At 40.6% G+C, this 20,267-nt stretch overlaps 1 protein-coding gene and 1 long non-coding RNA gene across 18 annotated transcripts in view; one reads left to right on the top strand and one right to left on the bottom strand.

Annotated features, from left to right (window-relative positions):
* LOC138842752 (uncharacterized) overlaps nucleotides 1–1,074 on the top strand; it is a 33,021-nt gene extending 31,947 nt beyond the window's left edge. Inside the window, exon 3 of the long non-coding RNA XR_011377567.1 lies at nucleotides 648–1,074. This is a non-coding gene — a long non-coding RNA (uncharacterized lncRNA). The remainder of the gene's footprint in view (nucleotides 1–647) is intronic.
* Nucleotides 1,075–4,491: 3,417 nt separating this feature from the next.
* Nucleotides 4,492–20,267, bottom strand: part of TRIP12 (thyroid hormone receptor interactor 12) — a 147,392-nt gene continuing 131,616 nt past the window's right edge. For all 17 annotated transcript variants that reach the window (XM_060301748.2, XM_030880116.3, XM_030880566.3 and 14 more), the window contains 8 exons: nucleotides 14,753–14,867; nucleotides 14,305–14,459; nucleotides 13,134–13,298; nucleotides 10,145–10,309; nucleotides 8,459–8,572; nucleotides 6,336–6,430; nucleotides 5,777–5,880; nucleotides 4,492–5,031 (listed from right to left, as the gene is read on the bottom strand). In XM_060301748.2, the coding sequence (XP_060157731.1) occupies nucleotides 4,835–5,031; nucleotides 5,777–5,880; nucleotides 6,336–6,430; nucleotides 8,459–8,572; nucleotides 10,145–10,309; nucleotides 13,134–13,298; nucleotides 14,305–14,459; nucleotides 14,753–14,867 (1,110 nt within the window). In that variant the 3' untranslated portion in view covers nucleotides 4,492–4,834. The remainder of the gene's footprint in view (nucleotides 5,032–5,776; nucleotides 5,881–6,335; nucleotides 6,431–8,458; nucleotides 8,573–10,144; nucleotides 10,310–13,133; nucleotides 13,299–14,304; nucleotides 14,460–14,752; nucleotides 14,868–20,267) is intronic.

Here is a 20,267-nt window from a genome sequence, read left to right as displayed (position 1 = left end):
ACCAGATAACCTTGAGGTCACTAACCTGGCTGAGAACGAGGAATGGCACAGGCTTCAGCAAGCATGCCTGTTGTGAGAACTGTCATGAAATGCACCCCATCCCCCAAGCACTGGTCTCAAGAGGGTCTGAAGGGACACTTTTCTAGTGCAAACAACTGCCGCTGAGATTTAAATCCTCTGTGTAACTCAACACGCCAAGGTCAATTTGCAGAATTACATCAACCAAAACTGTGATGCTCCACGGCCCCACCCTGGAATTGGTGCTACAGACGCTCCGGTGCCTACAGACTCCCGTACAGGCCGGGCTGGTGGCAGGCTGGTATTGCACAGCACCCTCCACCTGTAATTTAGTTGTCTCACGGACCAAGAGATTCATCAAGAGAAAAATATGGTTATACCTAGGCAGTTACACCAAGACAATACAGAAGAATACACATGAGTGCGTATATACGTGTGCTGTGCTGTGTACTTACGAAAGTATATGAAATGTATACATTTCATTCACTTGTTCTCTTAAAAATAACAACAAAAAAACCCCTAAATTCAATCACCACTCTTAAAAAACAAACAAAAAACAAAACGAGCAAACGAAACCCTCACCTCCCTTGCTTTCCTAAATCAATTTGACTTTTCTTTTTCTGTTTCAGTGGAATAGGCTGATGATCCAGACCTTGGTCAAGGGCAGAGCAACCAGTCATGAAAGCCAAGAACAGTGACTTCAGGGGGTTCCAACCAGGAGGCTCTACTGTCTGCGCACAGGGGCAAGCATCTCCCCACCGCAGGGCTCCCACTGCACCACTGCAGAGTAGCTTACAACGCAAGCGCCCATCTCTCTCCACCAACAAGCAAGTATTCGGGTCATCTCTCTGAATACATCTGGCTCCTATAACACAACTCCCTCCTCTGATGCCTCCCAGAAAGGCTAAGATTACTGTGTTACTTACCACACTAGGAAGCTTTCCAAAGCCACCCATACAAGCATACCACTTCTCAGAAGAACCCTCTGGTTGTGCATAATTTAATAAAACTGACCATGTAGGATAATGCTGTTTATTAAAAATATATTCAGGGAGAAGGAAGTCAGTGCATTTATGCAATTTTACATACACATCTGTAGTTTGAGGTTCCATTATTCCAACAGTTCATATAAATCACTGTTTCAGATAAGAGAAAAAAATGCTTTACACAGGAGATCAGCAATTGGTTATAGGTTTGGTAATATGAGTAGGCTTGTTGTAAAAATAAAACCACCTCTTCCATTATTAAAGAGTGTCTCCTTATGCAGAACAAGTCTTTAGAGTTAAGAACTTTTCCTTGCATAAGAATTAACTTGAAGTTCTTGGAAAACAGCCAATCCTCCATTTTCTATAAATATAAATGCTATATTTTGTCTGGAATTTTTTTCTTTTGAGGTAACAAAGGAAGCATTTTCAGTGATTTGTCACTAGGTTATCCCTTACTGGGTATGCCAACTACTGCAGCGTCAAACCTAAGACCCATACAAAAGCATTTCTCAGAGTAAGAAATACAGAGTATGACATTTTCAAACAATGTTCTCATTACAATAGGGAAAATAATGTGGGTCAAAAAAACAAAGCCCAAGATAAATGAATTAAAGGCTCCATCATCTCTGCTAATGAAGAATGAACAAGAGCATCCAGAATCCCCCCGGAAGGGCTTGGTTTCTGAACGCACAGTTATGTCTTTCCCCAGCAAGTCTCCTTTTTCATCACATTCTTCCGTGGACTATCAGAAACATTCCCATCTCCTGAATTTACTGGCAGGAATCGGGAGCACAGCCTTAACGCCTGGGGAACTAAAGGAAAGACACACTCACAAGTCGCTGGCGATAATCCTTACTGCGGAAAATCAAGAGTTGAATCGCTAACTTCTTGGATGCAGAAGTTGGGGCTTTTTGTCCCTCGGCCTTATGGCCTTTACGCACAGGAGGCCCTGAAGAAGGGCAGGAAGTGACGTCAGCCAGCCAGCCGCACCTCTCCCTTTCATGTTATGTACCAAACTTGCAAGAATAGCCGAATGCAGGACAGACTTTAGAATACTCTCTTCTTTATGGAATATAAGGTGGAAGACAGTTCTCGATCAGTACAAACACAGGGAACCAGAGCCGAAGCACAGGAAGAGAAAGAAAAGTCTGTATCCGATGAGAAGCTGTGTGAAAGGTTTCTTCTGCTGGGTTTGGCTAAGGCATCTAGAATTCTCTCCATGTCTGTTCCTGATGAGACTACCTAGCATTTACAATTCATTCACTTTTTGGGGGGGGCTGGGAGGAGGGGAATACATTTAACCAACTCTTCCTTCTTAAATAGTGAGGACTATGTTTTCATAAACAAAGCAGATCAAATCAGTAACTGTCTAAATGACAACGCCATAGTCGGTGTTAGCTGTGACTAACATCTGACTGACTCCACCTCAGCAAACACTAAAAGACAACAAAGTCTTAGCCACTATCCAAACTGTCTACGTGTGTAAAGCATAGAGAGTAGTGCTTGTTGACAGGATTACTCAGCAAATAAATTTAAGGCATAACTGGAGGAACAGCAGATGAAGTCTATTTCTCCCTATGATGTAATATTAAGGCCTCTGCCAAGAGAGATTGCTTTCAAATGGGAAGTCTTCTTGCCCCTAATTAACCAAGTGTCCCCAAATTAAGGAGTAAGCTAAAGACTGAAAGCTTTTAAACAGAGAACTACCGACTTTGAAACAATCAACCTCCACCATGCGATTCAAAACCATCCAATGTACTCACTCCTTAGACGCTGAGATCAATGAGGCCAAATCTGCCAGGGCCATGATATGGCTAAAATGTTAAATACAGAAGATATCTGAATATGATGCATTACTTTGTTTATACATACGTCTAAATTTTAACGACAGAACCCTTTAAAAAATGAGGAACAAAAAGGTTATGCTCACGCAAAACTCTTTTTTGCGCTTAGTCTGTAAAAAGGTATCAGAACAATTTAAAACAAATTGGTTCATTCTTTAACACTAGTTTCACTTGATTAAACTGCACAGGTCCTACGGTGTCAATGTTAGAACTGCAGAAACACAACTCCCTCCTCTGATGTCAAAGGGAAGCAGCTCACTCTCCAGAGCCTCTGCAAGGACCAGGGAGAGACACTCCGAGTTCCTCTCACAGCTCCGTCCCACCTAAGGGGGGTGGGTCACTGCCCAGGTGCACTGAGACGAGGGGATGCTCCTATAAGGCCATTTAAGTGGAAACGACAAAGTAATCTAAATAAAATAAGCCACGGAGTTTCTTTTAAGTGGCGAAATAGGGGACAAAGGGGTTTTGACATCAATTAAATAAGACTTTAGAACAGTCAAACAAAAGAAAATTGATTTCTCAAAGTCCAATAAGAAAACAATTAGCTCATCTCTCATTTTCAGAAAGATGAATGATGGAAATTCTCTCAAATTTATGCAACAGGCTTAATTTTGAACCTTAGGAATGAAGGAAGGAGTCTCCTCTCATTCTCTTTCTACATTTTATGTTCTTCAGTTGCTATTCTAAATTCTTTGAATAGCGAAATCAGCCATGAGCTGTGATGATCTGCCTGCATTGAGATACATCTCTACAACTAAAAGTTATGCATACGGCACAGAACTATAAACAAAAAAGGTAAAGCAAACTTTATTTATTTTCAGGTAAAAACATGAACCTGATGAATTATTGCAGATTTGAGAAATCAGCACAGAAAACAACTGGACAGAGCATGGCCTACAGGTGCTTTGATGTGTGTCGAGACAAAGGCTGAGCTGTTTGTCCCGCGTGAGCACTGGGAGGAGGGGGAGAGAAGAGCGGAACAGCGAAAGAAGACACCGAACAAAAACTTAAAACGAGAGAAAGGGGGGAAAACTTTTTCTTTACTCCAACAGGGAATGAAACCTGCTAACTTTGCTTAAAACCGTATACATCAATTCAAAATGCTCTGGCCACAGAATAATAAATACTGGCCAGCCCAAGCTGCAGACTTTTTAACCTACACAAAAGAAACGAATGAGCTCTCCTTGCCTCCATCACAGAGGCGGTGGTTGCCAGAATCACCACGTAAACAGTCCTAGTGCGTCCCTGGTACAAGGCCAGTGATACCCTACAACTATATTAAAACTAAGCTATAAGAAAAGGCTACCTAGTTACAAAGGCTGAATTATATTGACAACATATTTCAATTCCATGAATTTTAAATTATATCTTAATTTGAGAGAGAACAGGGAACAACGAAAGCCCATGGCTGACGAAGATGTACCAACTGTGGGTTCTGTATACAAAAAACCTGTGTGAGCGGCACAGACAGTACACGGATCAGGGCGGGGAAACTCAGGGGAAGTGAAAAGCACACAGAGCTCACCTACTAAACTGTATTTGTCAAATACACGGGAGCTTTAATTTCTGTACTTATGTACAAGAGTTGTCTTTGGAGGAAACAAAACTGCAGACTTAGCTAGATGGATACACACAGCCCAGAATTAAACTGCACAGCGACATTTATTGTTTCAGCCTGGAAAAACATCCCTTTTTTTAAATTTCACACAGCAAAGCAAGTTAAAAACTTCACTCGTCAAATAAATGATAATTTAAACAAGAACTTGCTAAAGAAACCTCATCACAACAACGTTTTAGGGCCTGATCACTTTAAGTCCATGGGGCCATTAAGGAATAGGAACCAAGTGTCTCTTTTATAATCTGCAAGCCGTTTTCCTACAACAAGAAGGCGTAACATGTTTCCTTGACTCAGGTGATACATTTAGAAAAGAAATCATGATTTTTCTCTTTTGCTGTAACAGGCAGACACTGCGTTTCTCATTGTGATCAGGAAAGATGGAACGACTGCTGCCCTTCCCTCGCTGCCATCAACAGCTTTTCTCGCATTATCTCGATGCTCGAATAGTCCGGCAACTTAAGATAGTTCACACAGGTCATTACGGAGGGCAGGAAGTCATCTGGGTTCTCTGTTGATTCGAAGGTCTTCCGGACAATTGTCAAAGGTGGATTCAAGCTCCGGAAGCCTGATGAAGAGGGAAGAAAGAAGGACAGAGGAACTTGGCAAGTTTACGGGATGCCCGCCAGCTAGCTCAGGGAAACCCGCCTCTCATCCATAAGGAGAATGGGTCTGGAAGCACAAGTATACGTACCCTTTCTTATCTGCCCCCATCAGAAACACACTACACTGCTCTAATGCACAGCATTACCATACACAGAGGTACTCTTTCCTGCTCGATATATCTTGAATGAACTCTACCCATTCAAGATATATCGAGGGTACGGAACCTGGTACGTGCTTTATTTACAATCAAAAGTCACTGTATAACATGGAGGCAAACAGTTCTTTATGCTTCCCTTATGCTTTTAAAAGAGCGCCAATTCAACTCATATTAGGATTCATTTCTGAAAAAAACAGACTTTAGAATGCCTTTTCATCTAAGCCATCTAAGGGTTTATAATGTACGTATGTCTGAGAATTTGAATTTTGTGTAGAGAAGCAGCATTACATGTACATTAGTAGTAGTCCTACTTCAGTGTGTTTAAGTCAATCCCTATGAATTGTCCTGCCAGTGATATCCCTTAACACACTGCAGAACAAATTGAAAACTTAGAAACATTATGATATTGAAATAACTAAGAGGCACTCAAGGTCAAATAAAGAATATCCTGCTGTTGGCACTGAAGTTTTGCGTGCGTTCTCCACCCCCCCACACACACACACACACATACACTCACTCATAGCTACAGTAAATCAACCGCTGTACCCACCTCCAACAGGCAATCTTGGGCTACCTGTCACAAACTGGAGAAATAACCTCTGCTGCTCATTATCAAAACTACTGAGAATCTCAAACAAGAACTTCACAGCCCGACTATAACAGAAATAAATATACCATAGTTACTTCATCGTATTAAAATACAGTTTTGACTCTCATAATTAGCTAGAGACTATCAAATGTAAGTATGACTACATATGAATTCACATTGTAATGCACTCAAATATGTTTCTGTTGTTACAGTTGGAATTCAAGTGGAATGATTACTGTTGTAATAAATAAGACCTGTCTGGGATTGTACAGATATTTCCACTTTACTATACGTAAAAATGGGTAATGGGGTCACAGTGGGATTCCCCACCTTTCCTCCTCCCGCCCATTTTCACAGAAATACTTGGGGCAAAAAAAACAAAAAACCCTTTCGGTCCTGAAGTTGCAGTCTTGAGAGAAATGAAGCCAAAATATTAGAAAGCCTCCTTTAATAAGTAAACAAATTTTAAAATGTATATATATGTGTGTGTATCTGAAAACTGGCAGAACCCAGGACTTACCTGTCATGAGTATAACCGTGATCTGGCCTGCAGCATTCCATCAGTGTCTTTGCATCCCAAGTGTCTGCTTTACTGCCACACAGGAGCTGATCCAGCTGTGTGTTTAAACACGGGCAACAGATTACTAAGGACACAGCTGTGTAACTGGCTGAAAATGCACGCATGTTCTGTTCTGTGGCGTGCCAATATAAAGGTCTACAGAAGCCCCAGAACTTCAGCTTGGTACTCTTTACAATGTGCTTTTACAATGTGCTCTTCTAGTATATTTACAGATTCAAGCTCTTCTTCAGCTGACATGAACAGGTGCGCTGCCCATTTGCATGAACTAGGTTCTAGGGAGCCTTTAATCTAAGACAAAACATACCTGAGACCAGCCCTTAACTGAAGTTCTCCTAATTCTTCTCGTTTCTTAAGAGGCTTTAACTCAATATCTACTTCTAACCAGGGAGATTTTATAAATCCTGGCTTTTAGAAACACGAGGGCACACCATAGTGGAAACCAAGAGAGAGAACAGTGAGCTGGAGACAGAAGTGGGAGAGGAGAGCTGAACTGAGACACAGCAAATGGGTAGGTTTTCCCACTTTGCGAAGAAAGGCAATTCTGTGCCACATGGTCATCTAGGACCACGCTAGTCATTACAGAACAGATATCAGAAAGCAAAAAATGCCTGTGTGTCCTTGGAAAATCTAACATGAGTTTCCAATTAAACCATCTCTCACCTGGTAGACTGCCCATTTGCAGGATGACTCGTACACTCTGAGAAAATCCATTTGGAGCATGTGAAATTTGGTATCTACTACGTGTCACTCACTGTCAGGTACTTTATGTATCTTGTTCAGTAAGCGAGAGGTTATCTCAATCTTATGAATGAGCCAGTCAGCTCAGATAGGACAAGCTGGGTAAGGTCACACCGCTAAGTAGTGGGGACCAGGATCCAATTCCAAAAGGAACACTTGCTGTTTTCAATTCCAGGTGACACTTAGTGCCTAAAAGTGCCAGGTACACCACATGTTTTAACAAGCAGCAAATCAAAGTGGACATAAAAATAATAATTGAGATGAAAACGCTAAGTCCTTTAAAGATCCCCGATTCAGTCGGTAATAAAGGTGTAGTCTAAAGCTAGTGCTCGAACAGAAACAGAAAGGCTCCCACCGGGGGCCAAACACCTTCCAGACCCTTCCATGACACCCCACTATCAGCGAGTAGTTTTCTGAGATTCTTGTTGCACCTTAAGTAAAGACGGCTGGAAAAAAATGATGCACATAAACTCATTAACTCCATTCTCACAAGTGTTCTCTGGATTTGGCAACTAGGTAATTTGCAACATTTCCTTAAAACTTCAAGGACTAACCTCGCTCATGAAACAATCAACATCTCAGCGAATCCAGAAAGTTTAGCTTAAAAACAACAACAAGTAACCTCCCCAGTGTCACTTTCATTACTATGGACCCATGGCTCTCCCCGCCAGCCACAGGTGTACAGAAACCCAAGTTCCACTCTCCACCAAGCAGCGTCGAGGGTCAGCTGACAAGAATGCTATGCCTGGGACTTCCCTGGTGGCGCAGTGGTTAAGAATCCGCCTGCCAATGCAGGGGACACGGGTTCGAGCCCTGGTCCGGGAAGATCCCACATGCCGCAGAGCAACTAAGCCCATGCGCCACAACTACTGAAGCCCGCGCTCCACAACAAGAGAAGCCACTGCAATGAGAAGCCTGCACACCTCAATGAAGAGTAGCCCCCGCTCGCCGCAACTAGAGAAAACCCGTGCGCAGCAACGAAGACCCAACAGAGCCAAAAAAAAAAAACAAACAAACAGAAACAAAAAGAAAAACAGAATGCTATGCTTGCTCAATCACACATGGATCCCATGCTCTTTTATACTATATTTAATACTTATTTATATATGTTAGACATTATACTTAATACATTACATTTAACATTCTTCCTCACTTAGGAAATGATCTTATCTTTCCCAAACATCCACCCCGCCACCGCACCCAACCATCTACCTTTCTGTTTGCAACAATGGGGTCTTTGACTAAATAGCACAGAGAGACCCCACTAAGATAATTATAGGTAGAGAACTAGAGATGACCATTTCTTTTACACACAAGCTACTCACTTCTTCCGGATAGAAGTACTGAAGGTGACTGAGTGGGAAGACTGATTCAAATCCATCTCTGAATGAATCAAACTGCCTGGAAACGCCTTCATTTAGTGCCCAGAATATAACCAGCTGCAAAAAGAAAACTCTTTCAAAATCTGCGACAAGATTTCAAATTTCTTTCCTATTTAATATTTGGCAAACTACAGTGAAACATCCTTCCTGATCACTTAAAAAAAAAAAAATGAAGTCTTTAAAATATCTCCCAGTAAACTATGTAAGTAAAAGACAAGTCAGGTCAACTTCTAATTCAGGGTCTGGCCAATAAGAAAATGTAAAAAATGCCATGTGTGTTATAAATTAATATATTTAGTGTGTTTTAAAATTCATTTATCAGTACATAAAATCCCTATGAGTTATACTTTACCTTACCAGATGAGAAGCAGATGAAACTTCCGAAGAGGATAAAATGTTATTGAGAATTAAAGATAATGTTTCAAGAGTCAAAATTACCAACTGTTAAGTGTTTTAAATTTTTAATGTGCAATTTTTAGTTCTAACTCCTGTTAAGTTCTTAGAGCCCAATCCTTCTGCAGTATGTGTCTCCACTTAGAGAAAGGTAAACTCTGGAATGCAGCCACGTGAAACTGAAGGGCCACAGAAAGCATCTGCTATTGGTCCAACATCTCCTAGTCATCAATGACTTTGGCTAACCCTTTGGATTCAGAAATAGGGGACCTACTCAGATAAAAATGAAAACAATAGCGTTTTGTTGACAGAAAAACACAAGCATTATTACAAATATTTTCAGAGAACCTAGTTTGGAGTTAACTCATCATTTACTAGTAAGCTGAAAGATTAATTTTCTCAAAGTAGGTAGTATGAGAACACAGCCCTACTGACTGTTAAAGGAATTACTTAGGAATCACAGAACTGTTAGGCATACTAAATAATAGAGGTCCTCTGCTATCTTCTTCTCTCAAACTGATGAAGAAACTGGAGCTGAAATTTTTCAGAGGTTCTATCTAAAATCCCACAGTAAGTTAGTGGAAAAGTCAGGTCTAGGAGGTATAGGTGGTATTTTGTCTGGAACCCAATGCTCTTTCCATTCAATGTCAGGAATAAATCAAAAGAAATTTTTCCAAAAGTAGTGATAATAAAGACTTACATAGGTTGTAATCTAAAACATAATTTGTATTCAGTACAAAATTGTTTTCCTTAACAAATATGGTCAAGGATCATGAAAGGCCTCACCAAACCCATTAATGTGTGCGCGCACGCACGCGTGGACAGCGTTAAAGGCTATTAGGTCAAGTTAGGTGGCTTGATAGAAAGGTAGAAATGCAGTTTAGTGACAACACAAGGGATGGCTGCTTTTCACTGATTTCTTCAAACTAAGAAAATGAGATGTTATTAGATAGTATTCAAGCTTGAAGAGAGAGAGTTCAAGGTTATAGAAGGTACTGCAAGACATCTGACACGTTCTCTCAAGAGCAAACAGAAGCGAAGGTCAGGAGAAGTGGACTTCGTGCAGTGATCCCGGGCGTCAAAGGTCTCACACCACGGTGTGCAGCAGCTACCGGACACGCACCTGTGCTTCACTCGACCCTCCCTTCCCTCCCCCGCCTCAAAGCAGGCCCCCCCGGGCCCAGCCCCGCATGGCCACAGCTGGTCTTCGCCCCAGGGGGCGCTGCGAGTACGTACTCTTAGATACTCCTCCAAATTGTGGATGGTGACCGGTATATCCTTTCCTCCTTTCTTCAGTTCGATGTTGGGAAACCCCGGCAGAGTGAAATCCAATCCTAGATCTTCAACTGAGCAGCCGTTCATAGTCAGGGTTTCTAATGCATACTGTAGACTCTCTTTGGTCTAAAAAAAAGGGGGCGGGGGGTCAAGCCCAGTAATTCCGTCAGTTATGTTTGTGTTTATGAAATAAAAGATATGCTAATAAATTTTATGGGTTCCCTTAGCTCTTCTTTCTTTCTTTTTTTGTCATCATCTACACAAAAATAAGTCACTGAGATCAGAAAGGAAATAATCTTAAACACTTCAAAATCCAATTATTTTTATATGAGAAAACAAGATAGCCTGAGTGCTCCTCTGCAATGAGGTGTCCGCTACTCAGTCTGACCATATTCAGTCAGATTTCACAGAAAGGCCATAATCATTTGCACAGTGGTCAATTTAAGAGGGTAGGCTCTATAGAGCCAGACAAACTTTTTATAAATTCTAGGCTAATCTTAATGAATCCAATACATGTATATAGCAAATACTGAGTAATACAGTGCAGTTAGGAAATTGTAGATACAAATAATGCACTATCTAGTATAAATAAATTTTTTCTCTGCAAGCTCAAGTCTAAAGAATACCCAGAGATTCTTCATTCGATTACTGTAGGCCCAGCATTAACAAATTTGTATTCATACAGCAACAGTGTGATGAAAAAAGGCTCTAGCAAACCCCTAAGAAAAGTCAACTCCTACTCTGAAGACAAATGTTAAAAAGTTAGTATTGTTCACTTTTTAAAATGTTTAAGATCATGAAAGGCTTATATAAAATATAATTTCTGAATCAAAGACCAACATACAAAACTGCAAATTCTATCTGAAAATGAAGGTATCCAGTATAGGAGAAAGAAGGTAAATGACCTTCCGAATTAAAGATGCCTCCGAGTATGAAATTCCTAATGGCTAAACAGTCAAAGTGCAGAAAATCATTTAAACAAAAAAAAGGCTACGAAGTTCTGGTTAACAGTCATTTTTTAAAGAGGAAAGTGAAAGCTGCGTAGGATTACAGATAATTCAAAACACAGAGGAGGGTTAGGGTTAAGGTAAAATACATTGTTGAGAATTTTTACTCCTCTGCAAAAATACATGTTTAGGTCTCTCTCAGTTTCGGGAACATCACTGGATGACACACAAAGAAAGACTTTTCATTTTACATTTGAAATATTCTTCAGCAAAAGGACTTAAACTCTCCATTTTAACGTTCTCTGACTAGAAAGCTCTCCAAAATGCTATCATTGATAGGAATCTAGAATATACAATATGTCCTTGAGATGTTTAAAAGGAATTAGCTGTCTCTTTCTCTAGACCTTACACGTTAAATTGAAAGCCAAGTTTTAGCCCATTTTCCATGTGCCTTTCAAGAATTTAAACTGCCCAGTGGAAACTCAGCCAGGACAACTTGCTCCATCAGAATGCTTTATAAATAATGAGGTGAGGTGTGTGAGAATACCACCAGTCCTCATGTTCCAGTTGCCAGTTTCTGGAGTGTGGTTTCTGTGCTATGGATTTTATATTTTTAAATTGGTAACATCAGGAATAATAAAGATTAGAAGAACAAATCTCCAAAGATTTGAGAAAGAGAACTGTGGCAGCACACTGCACTGGAGACAAGGGTAAGTAAGAGAGCTTGCAAAAGCTGTCAGAGTGTGGGCTCCAGAGCAGACAGCCTGGGTTTCAGTTCTAGCTCTCCGGTGTTCTAGGTATGTGACTGTGGGCAGGTTACTCAACCATCTGCCTTGGGTTTCTCATGTGTAAAGTAGGGGTAACGGGAATATCTAAATCTCACAGCAGATTAAATGAATGAGTACACGTAAGGCTCGTGGAAGAGCACCACAAGCTGTCCTGTATCTGGAGCGGGCGGGGCTGTCTGTGGTGGTGTTTGCGTTATTTTCCTAAGAGATGATCTTAAATAAGATGACAGTAGTTTAAAATTTAAACCTTAAAAGTTGGTGAGCATAAACCTTACTAAAAATCCCAAGACAACAGGTTTTATATGGAAAAGAGGGACCTGGCTTCTTTAAACACCAATTTCTCTTAATAAACATTTACCCCAAAATTACCATTAATAATTACCGATTAATATGGGAGATAAAATTAATTTTCTTACAAATCACCTCCTTCCCCGACAAAAAGTATTCTAAAAACCCCATCTACTATAAGCTCCTCTCTATCTTAAGAGATGTGACACTTTTTCTAGCTACAGAATCTTAAATCTCTATTCTTATTTTACGTAATTTATAAAATGGGAGTTGATTTAACACTGGTCCACGTTACCTGCCCCCATACAAGACGTCTGACTCTATGCCACTTTTTAAAAATACAACTTTGTCTTCTTCCAATGTCAGACACAGAACCACTGTTATTCTCAAATGATTTAATTTTGTTAATGTATACATTAATGATTTAAAGATCAAGATTACCCATGAGATCTAACAGAGAAACCTTAACAGATGTCACCAAGAAACAGTGATACCTACCATGACCTTTAAAAATATCTTCCTGAGATCTCTCTAGAAACAGATGAACTGTTCCTAAATTAAGCCGTCTTTCTGGAAAATCAATCTGTCCTGCGAATAGCCTTATTGATTCAAATGCTTACTAAAAGAACTCAGTATGATAGAGTATCTGCCCAGATACATAATGTCCATCTAAAATATAATAAACAAGAGCCCTATGGTTTTAGTTAGAGGTGTATTTTGTTTGCTGGTCAAGCTGTCTGTTCAACACCTGCTGTTATTACAGGTCATCTTACCAACTGTAAAATCATATGCTTCAGTTATTATAATAAAAATTTAAACTCTTCCAATATAAAATAATAACTGGACCAAATACAAATCATTGACAAAGAACTCATCTCTCTACAAAAAGAAACTGATCCACTTGACTGTCTCATTTTCTAAGCCTACCTGGGATTTATCTTGTTCAAGTCTTTTCTTCTGTCTGACAATGTCTTCTAGGTGATACACTGATCTGGCTACAACTGGGTCAATGTCAAACAAATCGTGTGACGTCAGCGAAGTTTCTTGCCGTAGCATCCATTTATAAAAAGGTAAGCCCAGGGGAAGGTCCACCTGAAAGAGAAGGTGCAAATATCACAACAGTCACACCAAGCTTCTAGCACTGCCTCAATTCTTTAAGTGACACTTCAAGAGGTCATTTTAAAAGGTCAAGTAACCCCCAGGGGAAAAAAACATATTTAAAGAACTGTTTCTCTCAGTACATGAAACTGTCCCCATTTAAACTCAATTTGGGGCTGATATTGTTAAAAAAAAAAAAATTCGAAACCTGAAGATTCCTATTGAAACACTGGCCCTAAAAAAGAAGTTTTCAATGATGGACATACATTCTCCATAAGGACCTCAACACCAAGAGATGTTTAGAGGAGTCTTACTCAATTTTGGACCAAGTGAACTTAATTCCACTTCAGTCTGTATTATTGCATATTTGGAAGGAAGAATGTAGAAGACCAATTACTTATAACTAAAATGAAAAAATGGAACTTCAAAAATAACTGATTAACAGCACATTCTTTCAACAACAATGAAATTGTAAGCCTGACATCAGATGAAAACGTCTTACACATACTGACAAAGTATCTCAGAAAACATGAAGAAAAAAATGAAGAAAAGTCCAGAAACATTCAAACCTCTCTGTGAATACTAATTTTTTGGGTTATTTTCACTCCTGCACGTTAATGGAAATTTACTGCAGTTTAGCCACATGCTCATACTTTTCCTATTGAATTAAAAATCTAACTCAAACACTTAAAAATATATATAATTAAAACCACCCTTAATGTTGCCTGATTCTCTGAACCCTTGCTACTAAAGGAACGGTCCACAGACTGGCACTTGGGTATCACCTGAATGCTGGTAAGAAAATGTGGAAACCTGGGCCTGACCCATGAACTGCTGAATCAAAACTGGCTTTTTAAATAAATTCTCCAAGCAATTCATATGCACATTAAGGTTTGTGAAGCAGTGTTTTAAAATATAGCATTAAATGCAGGGGATTAAGGTACCGTCACAGAACACAGGTACAAAAAAATTGTAGGAAAAAAGGTAATTCTATACTTACCAATCTGAAATCCATGATAGCCTTGGCCATTAATTTTCCTAAGAAGCGAAACTTCATCTTAACTTTTGCGATATGAGCTGGCTTAGCTGTCCTACCAAAGGGAAGCGCAAACAGGCCTTGGAGGTTTTGAATATACTTGGTCCCTTCTTGGCTTCCTATAAAATGAGTAAATCACCAAACTTTAGATGCTATTTCCCAAAACAAGACAGACCCGGTAATTAAGAACATTTAAGAAATTCAGTGTTCTCAAAATCAGATAGCAGATCACAGAATGAAGTCCTCTAGAGCTGGAAGGGTCTCCCTTATTTGATAAATGAGAAAACAAAGGTGAAAAGAAATTAGCTCAGAGAGCCAGGCCCTCTACTATAAGCTAAATACATATAATGAATTGTAAGGGCCCTTTACCTGAACTGAATAACAAATTGACTTAGTCACAGATTAGTATTACCTTTTGGATTGCTAAGAGTTACTTCTTCCCCTCTCCAGAGACCCAAGTCAGCTCTCTGTAGTTCCTGAGATACAAGTGCATAAAACTCCAGTGTAGGCCCCAGACCTGTGCCAACCTACAGAGGAACATAAGTAGGACAAGTTAAAGTTTAGAATCTGTGCTGCCCTTTTTTTTAACCTGCCAACCTTTTGGCAATGGATACTAATAACAACTGTCTACCAGAATGTATTAGAGGTTATTTCCCAAACTGTCCTGTCTTCCCTCAGTCCAGGTCACCTGGAATGAGAACCAGCAACCCTTTACTATTTCCTGCTTCCTGTGGCCCCAACATTTTAATTGTATGGTTCAAACTCATATACTAATACGAGTACCCTTGCAGCTATATACCGTGCCCTCAGGGAACAGATGGCACTGTCTGGAATGGCTTTCTTTCCCATTCTCTCTCTGGTGAACTGTTCCCCTGGAACCAACTCAAATGTCCACTCCTTAGGAGAAGCCTCTTTATCTGCCCAAGCAGTTACTTTGCTTCTTTTTCAGAACTTACACTTTGGCTACTTAAGTACTCACCACATTAGACTACCATGATTTCATTACATGCTTGCGTACCTCACTTAGGGGTAACTTTAATTCACCTTGTATCCATTGTAGTGCCGGGGCAAACACCAGCCATTTAATAGAGGTTTGTTGAATAAAACACAAAAAAAGGAACGTCTGGACCCACACCAGCACCCACATTATTCCTTCATGTTCTAACAAGGTCCTATCAGCTCACACCATAAATTAGATATGCAACTAAAGATAAGTTAATTCCATAGTTTATAAGCCTAATCTAACCACAGTCCTGTCAAGAAGGTTATATTTCACTTACTGATTACTTGTAAATAATGAGTATTATTGCACCATTAACACAGTTCCTTTCCCCACTAGCTTAAAGGATCTGATGTAGTCCACAAAACAGTCAACTGTAACTTTCCAAACAGTGACCCGCTTGGGTCTGGCAAAGCTTTCTAACCCAGCTCCACGTCTCTGTCAGTACTCCACGGCTGTAACTGGCATCAGTATTCACCTCCAGCTGCAACCACAGCCTTGGAGCCACCCGTGATGCTTCCCTTTCTGGCGCCTTAACAACCCATCATTAAACACTGTAAGCCCCACCTTCAGAATATGTTCCAAACTGGTCACCACAGCATCTCTTATCTGGCCCAGTGCTAGAGGCTCCTAAGTGGTCTCTGCAATGGCGCTCTCCACACCTCATGTCCTACTCTCACAGCGTGAGAGTGGATCCTCATACAACCTAAGTTCACATCATTCCTCCACAGCCTCCAAAGGCTCCCCATCTCGTTCAAGCAAAAGCTCAAATTCTTAGCTTGGCCCGGGTGTCCTATGTGATCGCTTGACTCCTATTTCTAGCCACTGTCATCCTCCAACAGGCAGAGAATTCTGCCTCAGGGCTTTTGCTTCACTTTTCTTCTGCTAAGAGATAGCCTTTCCTCTAGATAGTAATGACTACTGCTCAAATGTCACCTCATTCCACCCTATCCTCTCCCCATCATGCTCTATCTTCTTATTTTGCTTTAGTTCTTCAGCACACATCCTACATATACATGTACATGAATGAATGAGTGTGTGTGTGTGTGTGTGTGTGTGTGTATCGGCCTCCCCAAACTAAAAGCTCCACGACAGTAAGGACTTTGTGTATTTTGTTCTCCACTCACACGTGAGCCTAGGAGGAAGGTAGGGAAAGAAGAAAAGAAAAAAACTGCAGTAACACCTGGTATCCACCAGATGGTGCTTTAAAGCCAGTTAATCCTAGCTCCTTTTAGCATAATTATCCCAGGTTAAACAGAAATCATAGATTAGATCAGCCTATTTCCTTCATCCAAATACTGTTACTGCTAACAGTAAAACAGACTTAACTTAAAATATTAAGTGACATGGGCAAAACTGTATACACTTTCATCCCAGGAAGCCTCTGTGAGGGTGGAAGGACCAGGTCACACCTGCTCTGGCAGGTCACCCCTGCACTGGGCTGGCCAGCAACCCCGTAGATAGACCTGACCTTTCCAGGAATCTTTATCCTACCCAGCCACTCCCTTAAAAAAAAAGGTAGGTGCTGTGGTTTTGCTTCATTTGTTTTGAAAGGAACGAGGAGACACAAAATTTGCCAGCCCCAAAGGTCTCTTTGGCATGCGGATTACTTACAGCTGAAAACAATCAAGGCCCAAAAGACTCAGGGAAGAAACTGACTTATACGCTCTAACTGCCTAAAAGAATTTTGATAAAGGGCCGGTTCCCACAACAGAGCTATCACCAGAGGTATCTGCAAAGAATATGGGCTAGCAATGGTGGGAGGAAAACAGGGCCTAGGGATCAGAGTCCACTCTGGGTCCCATTGTCTCTGCCTGGCCTGGCAAATATTTGTTTACCAAACATCTGCTCCATGTGGACTGCCTTCCTCCCTGCTTTGAAGTCCCAAACCACTACCCCCAACATCCTCTTCTGTCTTTGGCTGAAGACAGTATTTAAGAGGAGGGTTTTGGCCATTTTGGTGAGTTACTCAGACTTCCTGTGACCAGCCAGAAGAACCTAGGAGGGTAGAGGAAAATGTCTTCCAAAAGGAAGGAAAAGCATAAAGCTCTAGAAACAAACACAGAAAAACAAAAAAGTTTGACAACTTGTGTTATTTGAAACTTTCCAAGTCTTTCTCTTTCAAAAGCTAATGCTTATATACTAGCATATACCACGTAACAGATAACGTTGTGTTTTACACATTTTAGCATTTAATCACTTAAACAACATAATGAGGTAGGCACAGTCACCGTGCCCTTCGTTGGGTTACTACTGGGGAGTTTACATAACTAGCCCGACTTCATACAGCTAGTAAGTGGCAGCACCAGGCTCCCCAGTCCATGCTCCTAACCTTTCATCGTCCTGGAGGCATAGACCATGTGACAGGTAATGGGCTCAAGTGGTTTGCTGAGCCCAGAGACTGGCTTAGTTCCTCCCTGGCTTACCAGTCATCTCTATTCAAGAATGGAGCCCATTCTGTTCTGACATTTTGGTCAGGATTCTTCTAGAGCTAGTTAGAAAGGCTTCCTAACAGACACCAGCTGACTTGTACGGTTGAATCTGGTTGACAACCCGAGGCCCTAAGCATATATAAAGCCAGCACTCCAACCCTTCTTCCTCAATGAAGTTGGCTCACAGAATTTCTTCCAGAGTCATCAGGAAAGACCCATCAGTGAAAATCATAAAATTGTGATTTCTGTATCAGCATTTCAATCCTGACCCGTGGAACAATCAGCGTGATGCTATTCTGAACTTAAGTTTAGGTTTCATGTAAGACGCAATCTGAACAGGGGCATGAAGGATGAGAGAGTAAAGACGTTCATTCCTGACGAGAGAAAAATATGTTGGAGTAAAACAAAGTAGAAAAAGCGTGTTTAAATAACCAAGCAGAACAAGTTGGCTACAGCAAAGGTCTTACAGTTTCATGAGTAAGAAATTTGGACATGTAAACATATAAGAGCTGTATCCTCTGAGCAACAGGCATGACCAGGGTAGATTCAAAAGACCCAAATTTCTTATCCCAGCTTCCATTCCGTCTGCCTCCCATCCCCTCCAGAGCTACTCCCTTCTGCTCTTCACCACCAAGCCTGATCCTCTGTTCAAGCTACACCCTTTGATTCCTTAACTCTCCCCTCTCTTTCCTGAAACAGGCTCCTCATCTGAAAGGCTCATTCACTTGGTACCTCTACCACTCACTTTCCACACCCATTCGCACTCTGTCCTGCGTCCCCCCAACTACGCTGTGATCCTGGGAATGCAGGAACTCTGCCATAACCTGGATCCTGGCACTCTGTATACTTAGTACGTAACTACTTACAATTTTAAATTTGATGATTAAATACTGTCAACTATTCAAAAGTCTTAATGAGGAAGAGAAAATGCTTAAGAAAACGAGTGAAAAATCAAAGTCATGATTAAAATCACTTGGTTAACTACAGACAGCTTTGTAGATTAAACTGCTACATACACATAGTGCTCACCAAGAGCCCGGCACGGTTCTAACTCTTCACCACATGAACTGTCACAACTCTGAGGCTGTACTACAACCCACACTTCACAGAGAAGAAAACTGGGAGGCAGAGTTGTTGGCTTTTATAAATAAATAATAAGTAAATGGAGTATTTGGAAATGTCATGTCCGTAAGTTTCAGATGTCCAAAAACTTAAGTTTTGTCTTAAAAAAAAAAAAAATTAAGATACTTCACTGCTGGTCCAGTGAGTTAAGACTCTGCGCTCCCAATGCAGGGGGCCCACGTTCGATGCCTGCTCAGGGAACTAGATCCTGTATGCGTGCTGCAGCTAAGAGTCTGCATGCCACAACTAAAGGAGCTCGCATGCTGCAACTAAGAATTCCTCATGCCGCAACTAAGAATTCCTCATGCCGCAACTAAAAAAAGATCCCACATGCTGCAACTAAGACTCGGCGCAGCCAAAATAAATAAATAAAATAAATAATAAATAAATAAAATAAATATTTTTAAAGGAAGGAAAGTATCCCCAGGAGACTCAATACTTCAGAGTCAATTATAGAAAATCATTATTTTGAGTCTTTTGGCATACTGGCCTGGCTATTTAAAAACAACTCAAAAGAAACAAAAGAAAGATTAGAAAGAAAGTAAAGCTGTCTTTTTTCATGGGTGACATGACTGTCTACAACATGGAACAGCAAATTACAGCTCAGGCCCTACTGCCTGTTTTGTACAGTCTGTAGGCTAAGAATGGGCTTTACAATATTAAACGGTTGAAAAAATCCTTGAATAATATCTCACAATGTGTGAAAATTATATGACTTCGAATTTCAGTGACTATCAATAAAGTTTTATTGGAACACAGCCCTGCTCATTCATGTTTGTATTGTGTACGGCCACTTTCACACTACAAAGCCAGAAGTGAGGAGCTGTGATGAAGACCACATGGTCCACAAAGCCTGAAACATTTATTATCTTGCTCTTCACAGAAAAGTTGCCCAAGCCCCGTATCTACAACAATCCTAAATGATCTATTTAAAATTTTTAGAACCAATAATTAAGTTATCAAGGTCACAGAAAACAAGGTCAACAAAGAAAACTTTACTTCTACAAACTAACAGCAACTGGAAATTGAAAAGAAAGAACAATATTATTTTCAAAACCATCAAAAAACATGAACTATTTGGGAGGAACTTAATAAAACATCTACACGAGAGACCTCTAGACTGCAGTTATGAAGCATACTGAGAGAAGTTAAAGACCTAAATCAGAGAAAGGCTACGCTGTATTCACACACTGGAAGATTCAATACCATAAACATCAACTCTCTCCCAAACTGATCATGATTCAACACAAACCTAATCAACATCCCGTGAGAGACTTCCCTGGTGGCGCAGTGGTTAAGAATCTGCCTGCCAATGCAGGGGACACAGGTTTGATCCCTGGTCCGGGAAGACCCCACATGCCGTGGAGCAACTA

This window comes from Globicephala melas, chromosome 7 (genome assembly GCF_963455315.2).
Source record: "Globicephala melas chromosome 7, mGloMel1.2, whole genome shotgun sequence".
NCBI lineage: Eukaryota > Metazoa > Chordata > Mammalia > Artiodactyla > Delphinidae > Globicephala > Globicephala melas.
This window is presented reverse-complemented; position numbering and strand designations above follow the sequence as displayed.